The sequence below is a fragment of the Zonotrichia leucophrys genome, chromosome 1, assembly GCF_028769735.1.
Source record: "Zonotrichia leucophrys gambelii isolate GWCS_2022_RI chromosome 1, RI_Zleu_2.0, whole genome shotgun sequence".
NCBI lineage: Eukaryota > Metazoa > Chordata > Aves > Passeriformes > Passerellidae > Zonotrichia > Zonotrichia leucophrys.
This window is the reverse complement of record NC_088169.1, coordinates 93,017,395-93,039,484: the sequence shown is the minus strand read 5'-3', so window position 1 is coordinate 93,039,484 and position 22,090 is coordinate 93,017,395. Positions and strand designations below refer to the sequence as shown.

General features: G+C 40.6%; 1 protein-coding gene and 1 long non-coding RNA gene across 4 annotated transcripts in view; one reads left to right on the top strand and one right to left on the bottom strand.

Moving 5' to 3' along the window:
- Positions 1-19,243, bottom strand: part of CFAP91 (cilia and flagella associated protein 91) — a 30,156-nt gene extending 10,913 nt beyond the window's left edge. For 2 of the 3 annotated variants that reach the window (XM_064702712.1, XM_064702722.1), the window contains exons 1-11: positions 19,020-19,243; positions 18,501-18,574; positions 16,292-16,443; positions 13,359-13,442; positions 11,999-12,064; positions 10,899-11,107; positions 10,027-10,204; positions 9,533-9,690; positions 9,108-9,290; positions 8,835-8,977; positions 2,734-2,847 (exon numbers count right to left, since the gene is read on the bottom strand). In XM_064702712.1, coding sequence (XP_064558782.1) covers positions 2,734-2,847; positions 8,835-8,977; positions 9,108-9,290; positions 9,533-9,690; positions 10,027-10,204; positions 10,899-11,107; positions 11,999-12,064; positions 13,359-13,442; positions 16,292-16,419 — 1,263 coding nt within the window. In that variant the 5' untranslated portion in view covers positions 16,420-16,443; positions 18,501-18,574; positions 19,020-19,243. Of the gene's footprint in view, positions 1-2,733; positions 2,848-8,834; positions 8,978-9,107; positions 9,291-9,532; positions 9,691-10,026; positions 10,205-10,898; positions 11,108-11,998; positions 12,065-13,358; positions 13,443-16,291; positions 16,444-16,575; positions 16,690-18,500; positions 18,575-19,019 lie in introns of those variants that run through there. The other variant, XM_064702732.1, reaches the window with a different exon arrangement.
- On the top strand, positions 710-11,151 carry LOC135442668 (uncharacterized). Its single transcript, XR_010438701.1, has 3 exons — positions 710-921; positions 9,578-9,707; positions 11,017-11,151. It is a non-coding gene; the product is annotated as an uncharacterized LOC135442668 (long non-coding RNA).
- Positions 19,244-22,090: the final 2,847 nt, after the last annotated feature.

The following is a 22,090-nucleotide window of genomic DNA, read 5'->3' as shown; positions in this document are numbered from 1 at the left end:
AGAAGGAGATGTTGATGGAGAAAATTACTGTATGCATTTTAAGTACTATTTGTAGCTTGACTGAATCTAAGTTTGCAAAAAAAGCATCAGCTACCTTAATTTAACAAGTCGAGACACTAAGAGGACAGAATATGTCCAAGAGAGCTGTTAACCATAAAAAAGGGTTTTAAATTAAAGGGAATATTTACAATTTTTCTTTTGATATTTATTCCAGTGGTGATATTTATCAGAGTAACTCAGTAAATTTAAGACTCAGAAAGTGATAGTTTGGAAGCAAAATTAACCACAGTCCATTGTGATTTGTCTCTTTAAGAGCTTTCCTGGCCTAGCGTTGTGTGATTGATAACAACTTGGAAGAATGATGGAGCATGGTGGAAAGGGAACATGACCCCTGAAGGTAAAAAAGGAGGCTTATTTTTAATAGAGGAAGTAGACAAAGCACAGATGGCAGCACTTTTTCAAGGTGAGGGGTTTTCTAGGGGAGTTGACAGTGGGAAAAGGAAAAAGTTCATTGGGCGCCTGGGAAAAATAAAAAGAAATCTTAAAACTGGAAGCATGTTTTTTTAAATAAAGAACCTATGAGGTCTGCATTGACATGTGGTATTTAAGAAGTGCTGGAAAAACAGGGAAGAGTGTGGGATGAGAGAAGTTGTGTGGGCTTGAATCTTAGTTATCTGTTTTTTCTTAGGTGTTGAAGATTAAGTTTTCCAAATGCAAAAGGAATCATTCCTGCCTTTCCACACCAGCACTCAGGAGGAGGAAAGCAGAACTAGTGAGAGGACTTGTGATTTGGTATGTTCTTCTTCTCTGGAAAGAAGGAATGAATTTCCAGTCCTAGAGAGCTAAACTCTACCACATCACCTGGCTACAGTGTGAAATCCCTTCAGGACAGTTTTGGAGATGGTGATGGCACACATACTGGTAAGCCAAACTGCTTGGTGTGATACTAAGATTAGGTTTGGATTTTTATGAGGAGCATTTTTCTGTACTTCTGTTTTTGAATGCTGCAAATGATGCCTTAGCAAGTGTAATCATCAGCTTGTCCATCTGCCTGCTACAGACCAGAAGGAAAGAATGAGGGGAGATGAAAAGCTATCATGCCCTGCAGAAAAAAAAAAAAAAAAAAAAAAAAGGATATAGAAGAATCTAGGAGATGGCTGCAAACTAGAGGAGGCTGGAAGAAAGTTTTAAAGTAATGAAGGAATTCAGAGGTGCTCTGTGAGCTTGTTGTGGCTATTAAGTCCATTAGAAATGACCGGGGAGAGAAGCTGTGGATGCCTGCAGTCTCCATTCTCTCCACTTCATCCTGGCACAGTTTCTTTCCAAGACCCTCAGTTCCAGTGGGAAGCATTTAGCAGTTGGTACTTGTATGGGTGTATGGCAGGAAGAGAAGCATTAACAACACAGAAGAGCCTTGTTTGTAGTGCTCCTCACAGCCACCTGGTAGGAGAAACCTTACTTGGATTTGGCAAGGCAGGAGATGTTAGGGCTGCTCTTCAGTGGCTCAAGTGGCCTGATTTTACAGAGGGAGTTTCACTGGAGAGCTCCATCTTTTATGTGTTCACACATAAAAATTCTTGAAAATAAACCAAATGTTGACAAAATTAATGAAGATGGAATTCTATTGTATTGGAATTTAAAAAGAAAACACCCAACTATAATCTGTGATCACACTCAAGAATGGCTACAAGTGGTAGAAAACTTTTTCTGATTTCTTTACATGTTACCTCAAAGTACTTAAAAATCTGTCAAACTGGTAAGCCTAAACAGTGTAAACCCACCACTGCAATACAGTATCTAATGCTTAGAAGTTGGTAAAGCTGTGAAAAGCTCTCCCCAAGGAGATAAAAAATTCTTGTTCCAGTCATCTTAAAATAGACTGCATAAAACATAGAACATCATACTGCACAAAGGAACACAGCAGCATGGATGATTTAATAAGACTTTCTCTCTTCACTTTCATGGTTGTGTGACTCTTAAATTCACAAGTTTAAACAGTAATTCTGTCTGATTCTTAGTACATCATGAAAATGGTGTTAGTTAGAAGACAAAACAGTCCACTGAGGCAACCAGCTCTTAAGTCCGTTACTTTAACAAAGGGAAGGAAGTTGCAGCTCCCCTGAAAAGTAATTTTTTCCTACAGCATATCACAGCCCCCATGACACATCATTACTGCTGTTTCAATCTCTGCAGGAGAATCATTATCTGTGAACTAGTGCATGTTCATCAAACACTGCATCCTGCATGATGACAAGAGCTCCACTCCAGAAAATTAATGAAGTGCATGCTCAGTGCTAAGCAGCCAATGCCTCTCTGACTTCAGTAAGTCTAAACTTAATTGCCTCACTGGATTATGATAGTGTTGTCAGATCAGAAGGTTGGAAACTACTGAATAACAATGATAATAATAATGATGATGAAGATGATGATGATGCCTTTTTGTCCCCCAAGAACAAGAAAATAACATGTCTACTAATTTTTGTCTTTTTAAAATAAAATTTACTTCAGGATTTGGCCAACAGATACTGTAAATTATTTTCAAATCTTTGGCTGCCAGTATCCTTATAGAATAGAGACCAAGAGAGTCTTAAGAAACAATGATGGCTATTTTTAACAGGGATGCACACAAAAAAGATAAAACTCCCTTCTTTCATTCCCTTGGCATTCCTTTAACAACTGTGTAGGAAACAATCAGGGATCAAAAGGGGAAAATGCTAAAACCAGCTCACTTACAATTGATGGTTTTTCCAGGATTAGAGTGGGTGGTTTAGGAACAGGGCTTTCTACTTTTTCACAGACAGGGGGAGGCTTCTTTGGCTCCTTGGCTTTTTTCTTCTCCAGAAGTTCCTGCAAAAGACATCCAATTTAATATGAATGTGGGTAGATAGAACAACATAACCAGGCCAGTCCTCTAGATGCTGACTACACTGACTACAGGGAGCTGAAAGCTTTGCAGGCCTGTGGCTTCTACTTCTTCCTGTAGATCAACTGAAAAACTGACCATAGTCAGTAGACAAGGTTATTGGTTGGTCAGAAGCCATTGATGGGAATGTCAAAAATCATATGTAAGAAAGAAGCAGGAGTTATTTTACTGTATTTACCAATAAGTCATCAGCACTTGTGAGTCACCTAAAATAATCTAAAATGGGTATGAACTTCATCTCTAATTCTCAAATAATTAATTTTCTAGGAATGCTATAACTATTTTCCTTTAATGATAGTTAATTCTTTTTACTGTGGTTTAGAAATATTGTGCATTTGGGAGGTTTTATGGAGTCACTCGAAGAGGGTATTGTCACTGTTCTGTGACAGTGAAATGTCTTTGTATGATAAGCTATTACTGCACAAGATTGAACCAAATGACCCCTTCCTAGCAAAATATGTTTTGGAACTCTGCTCTGCTCATTTACAACTGCCCAGCAGCCCCATGGCACACACAGCAACTGCACAGGTGAACTGGGGGCAAAAGAGAAACTGTCTTGTCCAAAAATTTCCTTCTACCAAGAAAATGCAAAAGCCCATTAAGTGTAGGTTTATCTTGCTTGCAGCAGATGCCACACTTTGTCAGCAGACTAGACTGGAAGTACCACCACATGCACAGCTCTTTCAAGACCTTTTCAAACTGTTTAAAAAGCCCAAGTCCTGCCAATTTCCCACCACCAGCCCCTTAGAACTAGATATTCAGATAAGCATTTCCAACTGCATGACTGCTGCAGGACATGACACTTTGGCTTGCACAGAAAGGCAAGGGAGTATGTCCATTTAAAGTTCCTTCAAAACTATAATCCTACTACTGTATGGTTGGATCTTTAGCCTTATTATTGAAAGATCATATTCTGGCAAGGGAAAGTCTGCCTTTTTCTTTTTTCACTCTCTCTCTTTCAAAGGTTCAAATACAGTATTGCACCAGGGAGGGAAATCAAAAGAAAAACTTAAGAAAAAAGTTCAATGCTGAATTTAGCTCTCCAGTAACAGGAAAATGATGGCATTTGTACAGAATTTAATTGTGAAATTAATGAAGTTCTGAAACTCCAGTAGTCATTGTACAAAAACCCTTCTTGCATGTAGGATCTGATCTTTCAGGTCAGGATAATGAATTGCTCCAGAAAAGAGGTTTCTAGGTGGAGGGGATAAAATACTTTCCTATTGAAAGCCTCTTAAATAGTCTGTGTTAATAATGGAAGTATCAGAGCCTCTAAACTGCTTTTCAGCCATGTGAAATGGTTATAGCTCAAAAATATTGAGAGATTTTCTGAACTGTGTTTTGTATGTAGAGACCTTAGAGCTCCCTAGCATGAAGATTATAACAGAGATTTATAAGGAGATTTGCATGGCAGGGCAAGGGAAGCAGAAAGAAAAAGCTGCTGAAGTTGTGACTCTCTTGAAAACAATGGCTACTATGTTTATTAGTACAATCTTGCATTCATAAGAATTTTCCTAATAAAACTGTGGCCTCCAAAAATGTTTCCTGCTAACCAGAATAACAAAATATAACCAGACTAACAACTTTTAAAGACAGAAAAATCTATGATTAATTTGGACAAGAGGGACTCCTTATTAATGCTGACTTGAGATATACTGCAGTTCTTAGAAGTGGCTTTATGTTTTCATGTCAACAATATCTAGTGCCTGCTTGACTATCTTTACTAAGTAAAAAAAAAATGCTTACCATTTACTTTCCCTAATCTGATGCTTTAAATGATTTTAAGATTTAACAAAAGAAAAAGAAAATATAGGGGGTTTGCCTAAACTGGTTCTGCCCAACTTAACAAGTTCTCATTTTTGGAAACAGAGACACCAGGACTCAAGAATCACTACAAAAATACTTGATTTTAAAAGCTAAAAGTGCTAAATTTCTGAGCAACATACACCAAATGTTACTGTCTACATATCATACTCCAATTTTCCTGATACAGACTACATTCCTTTATTCAGGTAGCAGCTTCAGAGTCAAGGCAGGATCTGACTGGACTGGACAGTGGAAGAACAAAAGTAATCTCCTTTCCATTCTCCTGGCAAACGCAGTGAACAGCAAATGACACTCATGCTTTTCACCATACACCTTGGCTTCTCAGCCAGCTCCTGAGAGGAGCAGAACTCTTCTGTTCTGAACAGCTTAAGAAGCAACTCTCCATTCAAAGAAAGCATTCAATCTATTCTTTAGATTCCTCCATTATCTTCTCTGTGATCCTCTCCATTCCACAAGATCCTAGGTATATTTGATTTTTGTGTACAGCACAAAGTATGGAGTCATGGTTCTCCTTCTTCCTCTTTGCTCACAAATGAAAATTGTGGGATTACAGAATCACAGAATCAGTGAGGTTGGAAAAGATCTCTGAGATCATCGAGTTGAACCTATGACTGAACACCACCATGGCAAGCAGACCATGGCACTGAGTCTGTCTTTTTTTTCACGTCCTAATTCCAATCTAAACCTCCCCTGGTTCAGTTTAAGACTGTGCCCTCTTGTCCTGTCACTGGCTGCCTGGGAGAGGAGGCCAACCTCCCCCTGGCTGCAGCCTCCTTTCAGGTAGGATCACTGAGGACAGGCTGCCAACCTGCTCAGCAATGCAGGCTGGCTGCTGCATCTTGTCTGATCAAGACTGACATAAAAGCTCTCAGAGCCTGTCTGAGCATGAGCCAACCAACCCTGTGTGGAGATCTGTTCTTGAAGAAAGAACTGCTTAAACAGCCTTTCGTATGCTTTGAAGTTGGCAGAGATTTTCTCCAGAGACATTCTTGGCCCCTCTACTTCTCTACCTCGTTCCAGCAACCGGATGAAGGAAAACAGACATGGTGAGAATTGCACTTAATGCTGAGGTGAGAAGTTTCTGGTTCTGACCTCATCTTGATACAACACTGGAACCACCTGATGCTTCATCTCTCTTGAGCCACCAGAGCACAGAGGGTCTGCCTGAAGTCATGTATTGTTCTGCACTGCCACCTCCTCCACTCCTTGGTGCATTCACTATACCTAGCTGCATTTACTCCCTGCAGTAGTTATGTGTATTGGGGTGTTATGTCCTTAATGTCTTGGATTTTCATACTAGGCTGTCTATATAATGGCTCACTTGCACTCTTAAAGCACTGCTAGCTGTGCTGGCTAGGAACTACCCTTCTTAATCCTTTTACTGATCTGGCTTAAAATAAAGATTTTTGTTTTTACTGTAAATTTTGGGTCACTTCTGTTTCTGCCATGTTCTCTTATTTTACAGAATTATTCAAAGATTACTGAGTGTACATAATACTTCTGCAAAAGGTTTCAGGATGGTCCTAAAAGAAGTTTGCTTCTAAAATCCCTCCTTTTGGCTTAGTTTCATGTCTGAAAGAAGCAGCTCTCATTCTTAGGAGGACACAGATCCTTTTTGTAGTTACCTGGATTATTGCTTATCCCTTCTAAAAAGCATTAAGCTTAGGAACACCCTCAGTATGGCAAACAAAAAGGAATATAATGAGGAGAACTCATCCATCTTTCCTCGTGTTTGGCCAGAGAAGCAAGCCTTGACAACTTCCTTTATTAAAACTAATTACTTCTGAGGTCAGTATCTAGCATTTCTCCTATATTTGTCACTTGCCTCTAGATAATCCAGGAAAAAAATTAAAAACTCATTGTAGACCTAGATCTCCATGTACTCTGAATTTTCTAGGATTCCACTTTATTTCTAGGATTATGGGAGAGAATTTATGGATTAAGTGTGCTAGGAGAGCATTAAAATAAAGCTTTAGAATAGAAAACTGATCTGGCTACTCAGCTATAGAAATAAAGCAAAGCAACACAGTGCCCTTGTAAGATGATCCCCAATTATCTGCTTTAAACTTCTTTTCTGCTGTGTGATGGGAGGTTTGTTGGCACAATTGGGACTGCTTATTCCTAGTGGTCAGAGAGCTCCTCTCAGGGAGGATTGTCCTAAATTCTGTTAATGCAAGTACTCTGCATGCTTTACTGCTCTGTTTTTGACAGCTCCAGCAGCATTTGAGCTGGGCCTGTCAGCAAGGCTCTGCCAAGCCAGAACATGCTATAGCCATTCAACTTCAGAAACAAAAGCCTCTGATGGGAGAAGTGACCAGGAACAGCAGCACAGAGCTCAACAGCTAATTGGGGCAGTCATTTCTTGATTCTCTGAACAGAAGGTTTGTTTAAATGTAACAGTGGAGGCAGTCTGGGTGTTTCAGTGTCAGTACTTTCTGCTTGTCTGGACCAACCAGTCTGGTGTCTTTCTCTGTAGATCTAAAAGCAGCAGTTAAATTTTGCATAATGGATTTATTTTATAATTTTTGTCTGCAAAGGAAACAGTTTGTGATTTTAAAAGAATATACATTTGGCATTTTTGTGGTGGGGAAATGAGTATTACTTATGTTAGCCTCCCAGTTGCTATAACTCAATGCAGACCAAGGGATCTACACCAATTTGAGAAAAAAAATGTGCTGAATTTTCTGCATTTGTTCTGCATTCCATCTTCCTTTGTCCACCAGTTTTTCTTTGAAGAGACATTATTGTGTGAGCAGCCAGCATTTGGCTGCTCACACTTCTTCTCTGCGGCTGCAGTTTAGACACTTCACCACAGTCTTTCAAACAATGAGGAGTATTTTATACAGACAGAATACAAGTGCTGTAACTGGAATTCAGCTCCAAAAGCTTGGACTAACATTCTGCTGACAATGAGAACCCTGTTATGATGCATATTACACAATTACTTCTTGAATTTAATGAATACCCACCCAAACTCAAATCTCTTCAACACTTCTGTGTCTTTAAAACTACGAGTTTTGTCCTTACTCTTGAACAATTCCTGTGGCACTCAAGATTTTTTTTTGAAAGTTTCTTTCTGGATAATAATGAAATGCAATACTCCATCTTTACAAGATCCAGCAGAATTTAAATTTGAGACAATATGACTGATTTTTCAGACCAAGATTTCAATTTAAAATTCAGCAATAGCAGATTACTGTCTGCTTTGACATTACTATTGCATTACACTAAAACAAAAGAAGTGTGTGTATATATATATATATATAAATGTAAGTGAAACTTGCCAAACTTTACATATGAGAGTCACTATTTTCCAAAGACACAGAAGCCAGCCAAGAATATTCCTGATTTTACATGAAGGTAACCCTCAACAGCATCACAAGAAGTGTACTTAAAAGTACATGTAATTTACAAATATTGTGATTGTAGATGCAAATGAGGCACTTCTTTCTTTGGTGGTTAATTGCATATATGGACACCTCATCTGCATGAACAGTTGTGATAAATTAAGATATGCAAAATGCTATTAGCATGTTTGCAAATCAGATGCCGTTCTTAGGGAACAGTGATATACATCCACCATAGTGACCTGATTTTATGAGTGGGGTCATTTTAATCTTGCTTTGCTACAGATGCTTTTACAATATGTACTTAAAATGTACTTTTAAAATAATGTACAACATTTTTGGAATACGAATCCAGATTTGCTTTCTTTAATTATTGGAAGCTTGACAGTGTAGGCAGTAGTGTATTATAAAATGAAGAAATAAGAATGAGAAAAGGGTGGGAATTTCAAATTGACATAACATTTTCCAATCCAAATACCTGATCTGTAGGAAGACAGATTTGTTTGTACTTGTTGACTATAGGATTGGAGCAGAAGCACAAGTGAGAGTACTGATGGGCTGAGTATCAGAGCAGCACTGGTCAAGCCTGAAATAGTCTGCATGTTTGATTCATTCTGTCCTAGAAGCTGTTTTACAGAATAAGAATTCAGTACAGAAAAATGGGAAGAAGCTTACACATCTTCCCAATTGCATTTATGAGCAGCTCAAATCTAAGAGGAACTGACATGTGTTCATACCTCGTGAACTTGTTTCAGGACTACCTCTAGTCTTCCTGACCTTTTAATATAGCCAGTCTTAGTGATATGGCATTTAGGTTTTGGAGCTTTAATCTTGATCGGGAAGAAAGAAGGCGGGGCAGATTTTTCCAGTTCACACAATCCTAAGATTATAATATGAAGAAAGATTATGATATATACAAGGATTTTAATACAAACAGTGGTTAAGTAGTGGAGTGATGGGGAGGGAAACTTGAATTTTGGCATTATCTCAAGTCTTCCAAAATGCCTTACCTGCAAAGGTGTTAAGATAGTAGTTTTTTACCGCATAGTAGTCAAAATTGTTGTCTGGGAAAAAGCCAATTCGAGACAAAGGAGCATATGTTTGTGATCCAAAGTCTTTATACTCTCTGATGATATCTCGTCTCTCCAGCTTTCCCATCCAATTCTTCCTCTTAGCTATCAGTTTCCTGAGCACTGAAAAGGAAATACAAATGTGAGACAGTTCACACAAATAGTTCTATAAAAGCCAAGTCTTTGTAAATTCACAATAGCTTTTGCTAGATAAAATAAAAACATGACAAACCAAATGCTGGCCATGCACATTGATATTGTGGATACAACCTATTTCATTTTGAATGGATGGTAACCTTGTGAAAATGGAAATGGCTTGTCTGAAAACTGTCTCATACCCTTCTCTTCCTGTCTTTCAGACTTACTCAATGCACAGTCATGCTGAATCTTTCTCATTTTCTCTTCTTTAGCCTTCTGATGATTTTCCCAGTGGTCGTTCAAGCGCATGGCATTCAGCTCATTCCGATTCTCCTCTCGCCTCTGCAGCAGCTTCTTAAAGGCTTCCATTTGAACCTTCTGCAACCTGCAAGGAAAGAAAAGGTCAGGCAGTATTGAGTGTACTCTGCAGTGTTCTGTGCAATGCTGTCACCATCAAATCCTACGTACCTTTACAAATAGCTCATATTGCATTTCTCATATTCAATCTTTCATTTTAAAAAGGGAATTAAGCACTGGTAAAATATATTATGGTAGCAGACCTGGAGACTAAATTTAAGAAAAATATCCCTTCCCAAAATCAGGGTACTTTCACAGAATTAGAAGGCTTGTTGTACCCTTCAGCCAATCCCCTAAACCTTCTTGCTCCTCCTCTACTCAGCAAATAATTAAAAGAAATAAAAGAGCATAAGTGGACTCCTACTTATCTATTTCCGCTTCTCTATAGGCCCACTCCTTCCTTTCCATAGCCTCCATCATCTTCAACCTCTTTGCAATGTTTGAGGGACTGTCCATGGGTGGCAGGGCTGCTTCCCAAGCGCGTTTTTCCCGGATGCGGTCAATAATCTCCATCTCAGCTTGTCCTGCTGGCAGCCCCCGACCTTACAGGGACAAGAAGCATTACCTCTTTGGGAAATTGGCAAATCCTAAAAATAGCCACCACCAAAAAGTGTGAGAGGGCTGGATGGGTACAGGACCATGTACTAAACACAAGCAGAACTGTCAAAAGCCAGAAGTAAATACTTCTAAGGCCAGCGAGATTCTACAGTACGAGGCGTGGTAAGAGCTGCAGTTGCTACAGTTCAGTGAACACAAACACTGGCACTTCATTCTTCTACTGCAGGCTGCAAAGGGAGAAAAGCTTTTCTAGGAAGATACTTTCTGAGAATGAACACTTTCTTTGGCATGTGCCGTGTCCATCATTGTTACAGGTGAGACACTGGGAGTTGAGGATCACAAGTATGTTCTGGGGCAGCAGTCTTCATCCTGTTTTTTTGCAATGATGTTCAAAACTCAGAGCAGCTGAAGAACAGTGGGTTAATGGAAAAACTGCTCCTAGTTCCCATTCGTGAAACATGACCTTTTTATATTGAATGGTCTTCAAAACCCTTCATGAAATGCCCTAGAACCATTAAGTAGTGAAATATCATACTTATTTTAGAAACAGACAAAATAATTGCCCCAATGCACACAAAAGACCACCAAAACTGGCAATAGCCTGACATTGAAAAGAAAAGAACTTCCTGCTAAAGAGGTGACATGATTATTTTAATTTATCTTAATTTCACAACTCACCCCAAGTGAGTGTAGCAAGTGCCAGAATTTCAGGGACTGAGCCACTGCGGACTATATATTCAGGGGAATAGGGATCTGTCTGTGCTTCACCATCCCTGTAATCTGTCTGTGTCCCCAGGGTTCGGAACAAGAGGCTGAGGACCTGGCTGTCCCCTGCATCCCCTGCATCCGCTGCATCCTCTGCAGCTGACAGGGTACGCGACTCTCTCCTAGAAAGAGGTGCAAGATGGAAGATTGGTCACAGTCATTAAAGAAAACTCCAAGCAAACAAACCAGAAACATGTCAGTCAAAGGTGGGAGTCTTAAATGTGTTTCCGTTTATCTTAACATGACTCCCGTTGATGGTGACTCCATTATCTTTGGTAAAAGCAGACTGAGGCTACACTGAGTCTGAAATACCCTTCTTAAGTAAATAATCCAGAAATCTTCTAGTTTCAGTTCTCATGATTATTACATACACATCTTCCCTACCAATCCATTCTAAAGCATTGCATTTAATGGACACAAAATTGTCGAAGTAACATGAAGTAGGACTGCTTCAATTTAGTTTATATGTTTCTCTTCCCAACAATTACAGAATAAAAATTTAATTCTGATATAAGCATGTGCAATTTCCATTAACTCTACCAGGAAGTGAATTTTTTTATGTGACCTCAAAATTTGATACTCTCTGAAAACCACATTAGAGTACATTACTGATGCTCTACATCTCTGAGCAGCACTGCATCTATCAGAGATTGTAATAAAATATCAGAAGACTTTCCAACAATATTGCTCTACTAGAGAATCTTGGCAATGGCATCTCTTCTAGAATTCAGAGACACCAAGCTTTCTCTTTCAAGCCTCACAGTCTTAACACACTAGAGGCACATCCTTTATTCACAAAGCACTTCTTATATACTGCAAGCAAATTCTGAAACAGTCCATCATCTATTTCCTCTAGAATTCTCAATGATGAGAGCAGCACTTTACCTCTTAACAAGCTTTTCCTGTTCGTTCATTATGAAAAATGGTGGTCAACAGCTAAATCGCTTCCTGATCTTTTTCTGGTGAGATGTTACCCACTACAACAGTAATTTTCTAAAAGTCTTACTACTTACCCTTTCTTTGTATCAGCAGCAGCTTCTGGAACACCTGCTGGAAGCAGCCTAGAAAAGCTGAGAGGTCTGAAGAGAGAGAATGAAAGTAAGACAACAAGGAGGAGCCTAAAAGATCATTAAGGTTCAGAAAAAATGCAATCCACTAAATTCAGTGGAGTTAATACTGATTTTCCATAACTGTGGTTCTGTTAGTTGCATGTTTAAGAATTGTGCCTAAATATTAAAGAACTCTTTCATAGCCAAGGAGGAACAGAGTTTACAGTTTCACCAATAAACACCAGGACTGAGTGTTATTCTTGTAAGTCAAAGCAGAAATTGGAGTTGCAAAACAAGACAATTACTAAAGTTAGTTTTGAGTGTGTTCCCATTATTTTGTGTATGTTTCACTAAGTATCTTACTTTTTTACTTCACTTTCACTCTTTTGAAAGAGTAGTGTTTTTTTTTAATAACTGCTTGAAATCCTGAAATTCACTCCTACAATTAGCTGATAAGCTGGTTTGGACTTATCTAGTTTTATTGTTTCATTTTTTGCAATACTTTATGAGGTATCTTGAAAGTGATTTGGGCTCAACTACATATTAATAATTCCTTCCTTGGCATTCTTATAGTTTGCATATTGCAGTTCTCTGTCGATTTCCCTTAGCCTTTGGGAGACTTTGAAGCTAATTTCACATTGCAGAAGATAACATCATCTTTGTTCTTTTAAAACTGTTGATAAAGGAGCAATAATACACTTCAACTTATTAAACTTTGCAATTTTTTTATATTTAAAGTGGATATAGCAGCCAATAGCTGCTGAGTAAAATAGTGACTTCAATTCAAAGTGTATGTCACTAAGCCAAGAATCCTATATGGTAGCTGTTGGTTCAGATCTTGAGTCCATTGCTGACCTACAATGTCCTTGTGGAAGGAGCAGAGCAGTCCTGCAATAGGGGACATGGATGAAAAGTTAATCAAGGCTTCCCTTTGCTCCCTTTCTGCTCCTGGAAGAAACTCGGAGTTAAAGGGTTCCTTCTTAAGAAAACACCTTTCTAGGGGTCTGGAGAACCACACTGCCTTTGTAAATATCTTCCTCCTCTGCAGGATGATCTACAGCCCAAAGCTTTCTTATTAAGTACAGAATGTCTGATATATTTGCTTACATGGTAACTCATAACTGAAAATTCTGTCATAGTGTGAATTTAGAAAGACCTTGTGTTTTAAGACCTGGTTACTATTAAAATTTTTTATTTTATCAAAGAACTGATCAAAGTACTGACAGAAAATACAGAAAAAAATAATGCTCTGGCCTTTATTTAGGTGCTTTTGAAAATGCACAGAAAGAAGCTGAACCCTGTTTTAAATCAGTTCATTCCTTACCGTGTAAAATATTTGTAGCGATTCCTTCCATTAACTTCAGGATCTTCATACACAACCCGAGGCAGATGAGGAGAAGACTGACCTCTGAAAGCCAAAATACAGGACATCATTTAGAAAGTACGTTCAGAGCAGTTATATTTTTTCCTTATGCCTTTTTTTTTCTCTCTCCCCTCTGGTTGCACTATCCAACATGCACATTACAAATTCCCCCCAAGCCTCACACTTATACAAGCAATTTTATTTTGGTTTCTTCACATTTACCTATGTAGCAAAACAGTTTGACACTTTATTTCCCACTATGTGTGGTCAGGAAATGATCTTTACTGCCTTTATTAAAACTTTTGAGCTTGTTATGAAAAGCATTAACCACTTGTACATGCTTTACTTTGTACAGGAAACCACTTTTATTGGAAGTGGGGGAAACAGGCTTATTGTCTTAAGAGTGAAACAGTTTCCAAGGACATGTAAAGACAGAATGAGCAAAGGAGAATACACTTTCTACGTTTGAAAAGTTGGTAAAGAGATTTTGAGCAAATGTTTAAAAATTTAGAATCAGCAATTTCAATTTGAGTTCTCCAGTAAAGGAGAAAAATTAGGACAATCATGGGAATGTTTCAAAATCTATTCTGGAACAACCATATCTTTTGCAAGAACACTTCTTTTTTTTTCCCCATTTTGAATTTAAATTTTGCAGATGGTTTAAATTTTTCACTGTAACATCCTGAAGAGTCTTCTTTAAGGCTTTGGAAGATTATATGGAAAACCTCATTAAGGCAGTCAGTGAGATAATGGGTAGAACTGAGAAATTTGAAAGTTATTAATCAGGATTGCTATTTGATTTAACAACTGCTTTATACTCCATTCTTGCTCTTCTCAACCTGCACAGTTGTTAAAGACAAAAAATAGAAGTTCTTCCTAGAGAAGCTGTGGATGCCCCATCCCTGAAAGTGTTTGAGACCACACTGGACAGAACTCTGAGTGAAAGGTATCCCTGCCCATGGCAAGGGGGTTGGAACTACATGATCTTTAAGGTCCCTTCCAGCCCAGGCCATTCTATGATGATTTATTTCTTTGAGCTATGTACAAGGCAAGTCCTGAAGGCCAGGTTTTCTATAAAACCATTTTTGGCAACTTGTATGAATTCTGACCTCAAGATGTACGGGCTTGTGGGTACTGGGGTTGGTTGCTGACGCCTGATTTTAAGTACAAAGGAATATTTACAGAGATACAATTAACAATACTTAACATTGCTTGACAGCTGAGATCAAAACAGAGGGTTACATGCTGAGACCTGTTGTCATCCAAGCCCTCATCTAATTCCTGCAAACTGTGCTGTGGAATCTGGGGAGGCACAGTATGGCTACCTGCCACAGGAAAGCTTCGAGCGAGATGCTTCATTAACCTCCCGTGACACACAATTTACTGCCAAGGTAAGTTTAAAGTCATCTCTTCCCAAGGCTTTCAGTCACATCACATAAGAAAAGAGTAGGGAATATTTTGAGATGCAGTGTCGTAACCTGATATACTTGCTCAGCACTAATCAACCTATTATTGTGAGGTTGTGTTTGTAATTCAAATGAGTTAATTGAGCTGATGGCTAGTTCCATTAGCTGACTCTTTACATATCAGACTGTTGCTCCATCCAGATGGATTTGTGGTTCATTCAGCACAGGTGGGCACTTATTCTTATGATCTAACTTTATTAGCATAAACCGTTCATCCTGTTATGGTATAGTTATAGGCACAATGGCAACCCAGGGAAATAGCCCTTTTTATTCCACAGATCCTGCCTCTTGCATGTCCTTGACTTATATTTGCTGACTTTGCTGAAATAAATGAGCATTTATTCCCAGTAACCTTGCAGAGGCAATGCAACTACTGAGAAGACAGCTGGGAAATATTCTGTCTTCCGTATCAGCATCACTGTCAATCAGTGCAGGTTGAAACACAGGGGATGTATTTCTCATTTTTTGTTAATTGCAAGACATTTTGCAAATACATGTTGTTGAAATGTAAATTAACTTTAAAGCAGTGCAGGTGTCAAGCTGTTACAGAATTGCAGGCAAAATGTAAGAAGTGACTGAGGTACTCATGCACTGGGACAGTCTGAAACACTGAAAATAGTATTAAGAAAAAAATACTCCAAATTTTATATTTTTATTATGGTAATGAGAAGAATATGTCTTTAAAACTGAACAAAACCAGGTATGAAATCCACTGTATCACTCTTGAGCATCTTTGATTATTATCTGGCATATGGCAGAACTCAGTTACCAGCAGCCCCAGAGCAAGCACCATCTGAAAAGCCCATGGTCTAAAGTCAGTTGTTTAAAGCAGAAAGAACCTTTGAAGACAAAAACCTAGGCTGATGCCCGCAGTCTTGAATACAGCTACAAGAGGAGTTAAAAAACCTGTGGTGTGGCAAAACACATAAACTTTTTTTTTTTTTAATATCTGCTGAATCAGAACCCAAATCAAAATCAAAGCCCAGACACCAGGAGATAGCTCAACTAAGAAACCCGTGCACTAAAAATGTGGCGCCCTGGTTCAGGCCCCACAGACTCTGGAAGGAACAGCAAAAGCAACCTAACCAGCTGCAATTGCACGGGACTAAAATCAAAGAGCTCCCACTGAAGTAACACACATGAGTCACTGAAGTCTTCATAACTCCTCTGATCTGTAAGAGATTGAAATAACTCTCTTCTTTTTCATGGCAACCGCTGCAAAGCAGATAGCTCAGGGATGAAGGAATGTGCAACATCCACCCTGTAAGAAACAGATGGGTAACCATACTCCACAACAGCTGCAATCTCTTAATTTCAAGGGAGATATAAGTAGGAGCAAATTGCAGTCATCTCCACTTCAGTGTGCATGGCTTTTTGTTGGTTTTGTTTGTGTGTTTGTTTTAAATTGTCCAACCATAGAACACTTACACAGCAAGGCGCTGAAGAGCCTCCAGGCGCTGCTGAGCCCTCCATTGTCGACCAATATATGCAGGCACTGGATCTTCACTCTTTAAACACAAACTGCAGGCTGGAAAATGAATCACTCCGGTAGCCATGCTTCAGAATATCGATGCCTTCACCTAGCATTTGTGTGGACACAAAGAAGAGAGGCTGCAATTTAGCCCCTTCAAACAGCACTAAAGAGAGCAGAATTCCAGCCTGCTGTGATTTACAGGACTGCACATTTGGGATGGGGAAAGAAGGCGGCATACGTATGCTAATGATGTCAGCTAGTTAGATGCTTCTTCTCAAGATGTGGAGCATACCAGACTAGCAGCAGATGCACAGATTTGTCTTCTGGCTGTTTTCCAGTGCTAAACTTGTACTGAAAACCAAAAGGTCTAACGGTTTGTTACATAAAGAAGTTAGTGTGCAGTAACTGTGAATGTGCAGCGATGTGAACTTCTAGCACATTACCCCATGTAACTCCCTCCTATTTCTAGTGCTCTAGAAATTAAGTAACATATTCCACTTGCAGGGTAAAGTTACATTATTTTATACTGGAACAATTTTAGCATTTGTTAAAAATAACTCAGGGAGCTAGCATACAAAAATGATCACATTAAACATCTACACCCTTCCTTTTAAGGACTAATTTCCCTGGGTAGATATGCCTTAAATTGCTAAATTTATGGCTGCCAATAAATCTTTGCAATCATAAGTGATGTAGCTCTATTGGCTTGAGCTTCTGTACAGACTAAAATCAGAATTGAGTTGTGAATTGCCCCTTTCATTTCAGCAGGTGCTAACTCAAATGCATACAGGTGACATTTCAGAAATACTCACCAGAATGTAAGACAGTGTCAGTTGATGAAGATCTAGGCACCCTACCATGAGTAGCTGCTTGCTGTGCACAAAATTGCATTTTTGTTCCATTTGTCTTCAAAAGGAGTTCAACTTTTGAGCATTTGGAATACCCTATGAACTAATACTATCACAACCTCTGTCCATCCCAAATTGTGAAGCTACAGATTAAGAATTCAAGGATGTAGTGTTTTGAATTGTACATTGTACACTTGCTGATTGATTCTAAAACGTGTTTTATACAACAGTCTGCCACCACACCCATCTACACCATTGACATGCAACACACCTGTGACATGGCAACTTTAGTGACAGGATGCCTGTTTACTTCATCTGGCCTGAACTGTTGGCACAGCCATATTGTTGCAAGGGTCTCCCTGATGACAATGTTCCCAGCTCTGTCTCTCTAGGGACAGGCAGACAAACACTTATTTGTTTTCGTGTAGATATAAGAAATATTCTGAGATAATGTAGTAAGAGATATCCAGCAACATTCTTAAAAAAAAAAAATGCTCCTTGACTCCATTGTTGGAAAGCTGCTCACGGCTTTTCTCCTTGCTGTACAGCAATGAAGTCTGAGTTCAGAATATCTGTCTTGCAGCCCCAGTCACATGCATAGCTTCAGGAGGACTCTGTGTAAAATCCAATTCATCGTGCAGTTGCATCAAGTCTGTTTTCCTCTGGCATTCTACCTGTGTTCATCCTGTGCAGCTATCAGTCACTGCTGTCTGAAGGTGTGACTGAACCCCCCAGAGATATGCCCTAGCTGCTTCTAAACTAGCTAAGGGGAACACTGACAGCTAACCATGGGCTAGCTAGGTAAGGATTAGCTAGGAAGTTGAACTCTGCTAATTCTGTACGAAGAACCAGCATGGATTTGCAGTCTTTATTGGCTGCTTAGATGTTACTGGGTATTTCATTTTAGTCTAAGTAGGCTACATGGATCTGTAGTGTAAGTATCTCCCAAGGTAAGGAACTGACAGCTCTGCTTGAACAACAGCCCAGAAGATGCCCACTTATTTTATTAGATCTAAGTAACATATACAAACTATAATTAAGAGTATTTGAAGACAGACAATTACAAATACTGACACACAGCTCAGGAAATGACTCAGAGCATGAAGCTGGGTATTTCTAGGCTGGTGCTACAGAGTCACTATAGGCCAGCAATCATGGCTACTCCCTATGTTGTCTTGTTTTAGATAAAATTTCTTTCTCTGCTTTGTATTTTGCTGTTCTAAGGGAGCAGCTTAGGACTAAGACAGAGTTTCCACCCATGTGTATGCAGAAATAGACAAGGTGAATATGTGAGCTGTCTTTGGCCAACACCTACCAAGTTGAGCGTGGACATTGCACTTTGGAGGGTCCTTCTCACTTCACAGTGTGTACGGAGGGCCTGAAAGACAACTGAACAAACATAACTAGTTACATATTTGAGGAATCAGCATGAATCATCAGGCTCCACTTCCTTCTTTAAAAGTCTGTCTATAAGAGAGAATGAAAGAAACTAGGAAGAAAGAACTGATATATATGTCTCTGTATCAAACAGATGTCACCATCATGCAAATGAGCCTCAGAACCGAAATCCTACTGCTCTGTGGAAGATACAGGTGAAAAATCTAGTAGAAAAATCAGCTTTCTTTGGAGGCACCATCAACTTAAACAGAAACTGTGATGACATGAAACATTAAAAGGAAAGCATGGTGGAATGGTAATCAGTGGAAATACCATACTGTACATGGTGCTTCCCTCTGGGACACAGAGCTGGCTTTGCTCCAGCTAATGTTTCACGGTCCCGGCCTCGCCGGAGCCGCCACCCCTATCGCTTGCCCGCTGCTCGGGCGGCACCCACCTCGTGCCGAGCTCGGCGAGGGCCCCGGGGCCCTGGGGCGGGGGGTCCCTGGGGCGGGGGAGGCCTCACGCCCCGTCCCGCCCAACTCCCGGCGCCCGGCCGCCCAAGGGCTCGGCTTGGCCGTACTGGGGCTGCAGCGGGGCCGGGCCGCGGGCGGGGCGCTGCTGTCTCGACCGGGCCCGGTACTGAAGGAGCAGCCGAAGGTCCGGCCGGGAGCCCGTCCCCACCAGCGGCTCCGGCCCGCTTGCCGTTCCCATGGCCACGGCGGGCGGGCGGGCGGGGCCGGCAATGTCCCGCCCCTGCGGCCGGGCGTTGCTGCGGGCCGGACCCTGCCCGGCCCTGGGAGCGGCTAATCGTGACCCTGCCCTGCCCCGGCCCTGGGGGCGGCTGATCGCGACTCTACCGGGGACAAACGCGCCCCTCGGGGTTTTTCCCGGCCGTTCCCTTCGTGGTGGTGCTTGTGCTCCCGCTCCGTCCAGCAGCCCGAGGCCGCTCTCCGCAGTTCCTAAGGCTTCGCCCTGCCGCCTCCATCTTGTGCCGCCTCCGGAGAGCGGCGCGGGCGTGGGGATGTGGCTGGACTCTGAGGAGGACAGGGCAGGGGCGAGGCCGGGAAAGGAAGGACACGTGTATTTCTGCTTTTCAGCAGCTGCTGCTCGAGTTGTTTCATGTGATGCTCCCGGGACCCTCGCTTAGTGCCTAGGAAATCTGGTTTAGCAGTTACACTTAGGGACAGGATTCAAGGCTGGATATTCTTATTCTTGGCTTTGCTTGTTGTCACCTAGGACTTCTTCTGCAGCTCTAAAGTGCTGAAAGTGAGTCCAGAGAAAAGCCAGGGAGCTGATGAAGGGTCTGGAGCACAAGTCCTGCGAGGAGTGGCTGAGGGAACTGGGCTTGTTTAGCCTGGGGAAAAGGAGCCTCGCTGACCTTCTCTCCCTAGAATTCCTTGAAAGGAAGGTGTAGCCAGCTGGAGATTGGCCCCTTCTCCCAGGCAACCAGTGACAAAACAAGAGGACACAGCCTTAAGATGTGCCAGAGGAGGTTTAGATTGGACATTAGGAGGAATTGGACATTGGGATGGACTGCCCAGGGAGGTGGTGGCGTCATCCTCGGTGGAGGTGTCCAAAGAAAGTCTGGACACGGCTCAGTGCCATGGTCTGTTTCACACGGTGGTGTTTGGTCACAGGTTGAACTTAGTGGTCTCAGAGGTCGTTTCCAACCTAACTGCTTCTCTGGTTTTGTGAAAATAGGCTTGGTACCTAATGCCCACAGAGGCTGCAGGGCTTTTTTCATGTGTAGAGCATCTCAAGAGAAAAAGCATTACAAATAAGCATCGTGCTTTGCAAAACATTGCTGTTTCCTCAAGGAGGGGGCCATCCTTTTCTATAAGAAACAAAGTTGGAAGCTTCTTCATGCTAAATGTTAAAACCAGAAAAGGCTGATGCTTTTGTGAACATAAGGAGATTTGCAGGCAATGCTGCCTAGGAATAGGACACAAAAACCAGAGAAATTGAAAATGGGCCTTCTCCTCTGTCTATAATCTTGAAGCAAGTTCCTTATGTTAGTTATTTTGTGTATAAAACTGTATATATCAAAGGGTTTTTCACAGCTTGTCATGTCTGTCATAAAATGCTGGCCCCTCAGTACCTCATTACAGGAAAGCAGTTCCTGTAGTAGTTGTAGTTCCTGTTGTAGTTCCAAATTCCTTGGCTCTGTGAATTTACTTGTAGACAATTTAATTTTGAATGCTAGTTTACTTTCTTAAAGGCCCATCCCTTGCCTGAAGCAACAATGTTTTTAGGTTAGTAGGTCTACTGAAGATGTGTCTAAACTAAGAAATGCTGCCACAGCTTTGTTTCTGACAAACATCATCTGCATCTGTACATCTGTAGGATGTGACTTCCCACAATGGATTGATCTATGTTCTGAAGATACCCAGCAGGCTGTAAAGACCCTCATTTTACTAAAGAGCTTTACAATGTGATACCTTATTATAATTTTTGATGTGGCAACAAAAGCCACTTTTCAATAGAGTTCCCTGGCATTTCTCATTATCAAGTTCAGTTTTCCTTCCTTGTATCATGATTTCCAAGCTGAAATTTTTCCATGTTCAACATCTGCCTTGGGGTAATGAGGTGTGTAAACTGTACTTTGGCCAAGAAATTATTCTTTATTGGCTCCACCCTCTGATATTTTTCCATTTTAAGGTTTTCAGAGATGACTAAATACAGACAGCCTGGACTTCTTTTTTTCTTTTGTGGAATGGATGAGATGGAAACCAAGTTGAGAAGGAACAATGGAATAACTGAATGGGTTTTTGAGAATCCTACAAGATACCAGGGCACAGCCAAACAGGTAAGTACTCTCTGGAGTCATGTACAACCAAAAAGGTGCAATCCCATTATTAACTTTTACTGCATTAAATTGGACTAAATGTAAGATGTTGCCACATTTTTTTGTTCATCATGAGCTGCCTGGCCCTGCTGCCTCTGATCTGTTGAGTGCTGGCACCTGAAGGACTATGTAGGGAACCAGCTCTGGAGACTGATGTGGCTGAAAACTAGCTTGTCAAAAATAAAAGATAAAAGTTTTTCGGTCACTGCATAGCTGCCTGAAGAGCAGTACTTATTCATGGGAGGTGACAGGTATATGTAGCTGATAAAGCTCAAGGTTAAGGTTCACGGAACTTGCTTTGATTAGAATGTGTGTGTGGGTAAAATATTGGCTAATATTTAATTATATTTCTAAGAAATCTCTGTGAACTACAGGTATAAACAATGGACAGCCTTAAAAGTGTTAAAAGTTATGTTGATTATTACTATATCAAGTGTTCTTTGCCTGAAATCTCCATATTCTTCTGGACCTGAAGCTGTGTGAGACCTGGCCAGGCCCCTAGCACACTGCTGTGTGCTATGGAATGCACTGCGAGGGCTGAGTGCTGAGGTTGGGTCTGAATGGATCTTGTTTATTTATTTATTTTCTTGTTTTTAATATAAACCACACATTTCTGAAGAAAAATATTCCGAAATACACAAGGCTCTGAGGAAATATTTGATCCCAGGCATTAAACTTGG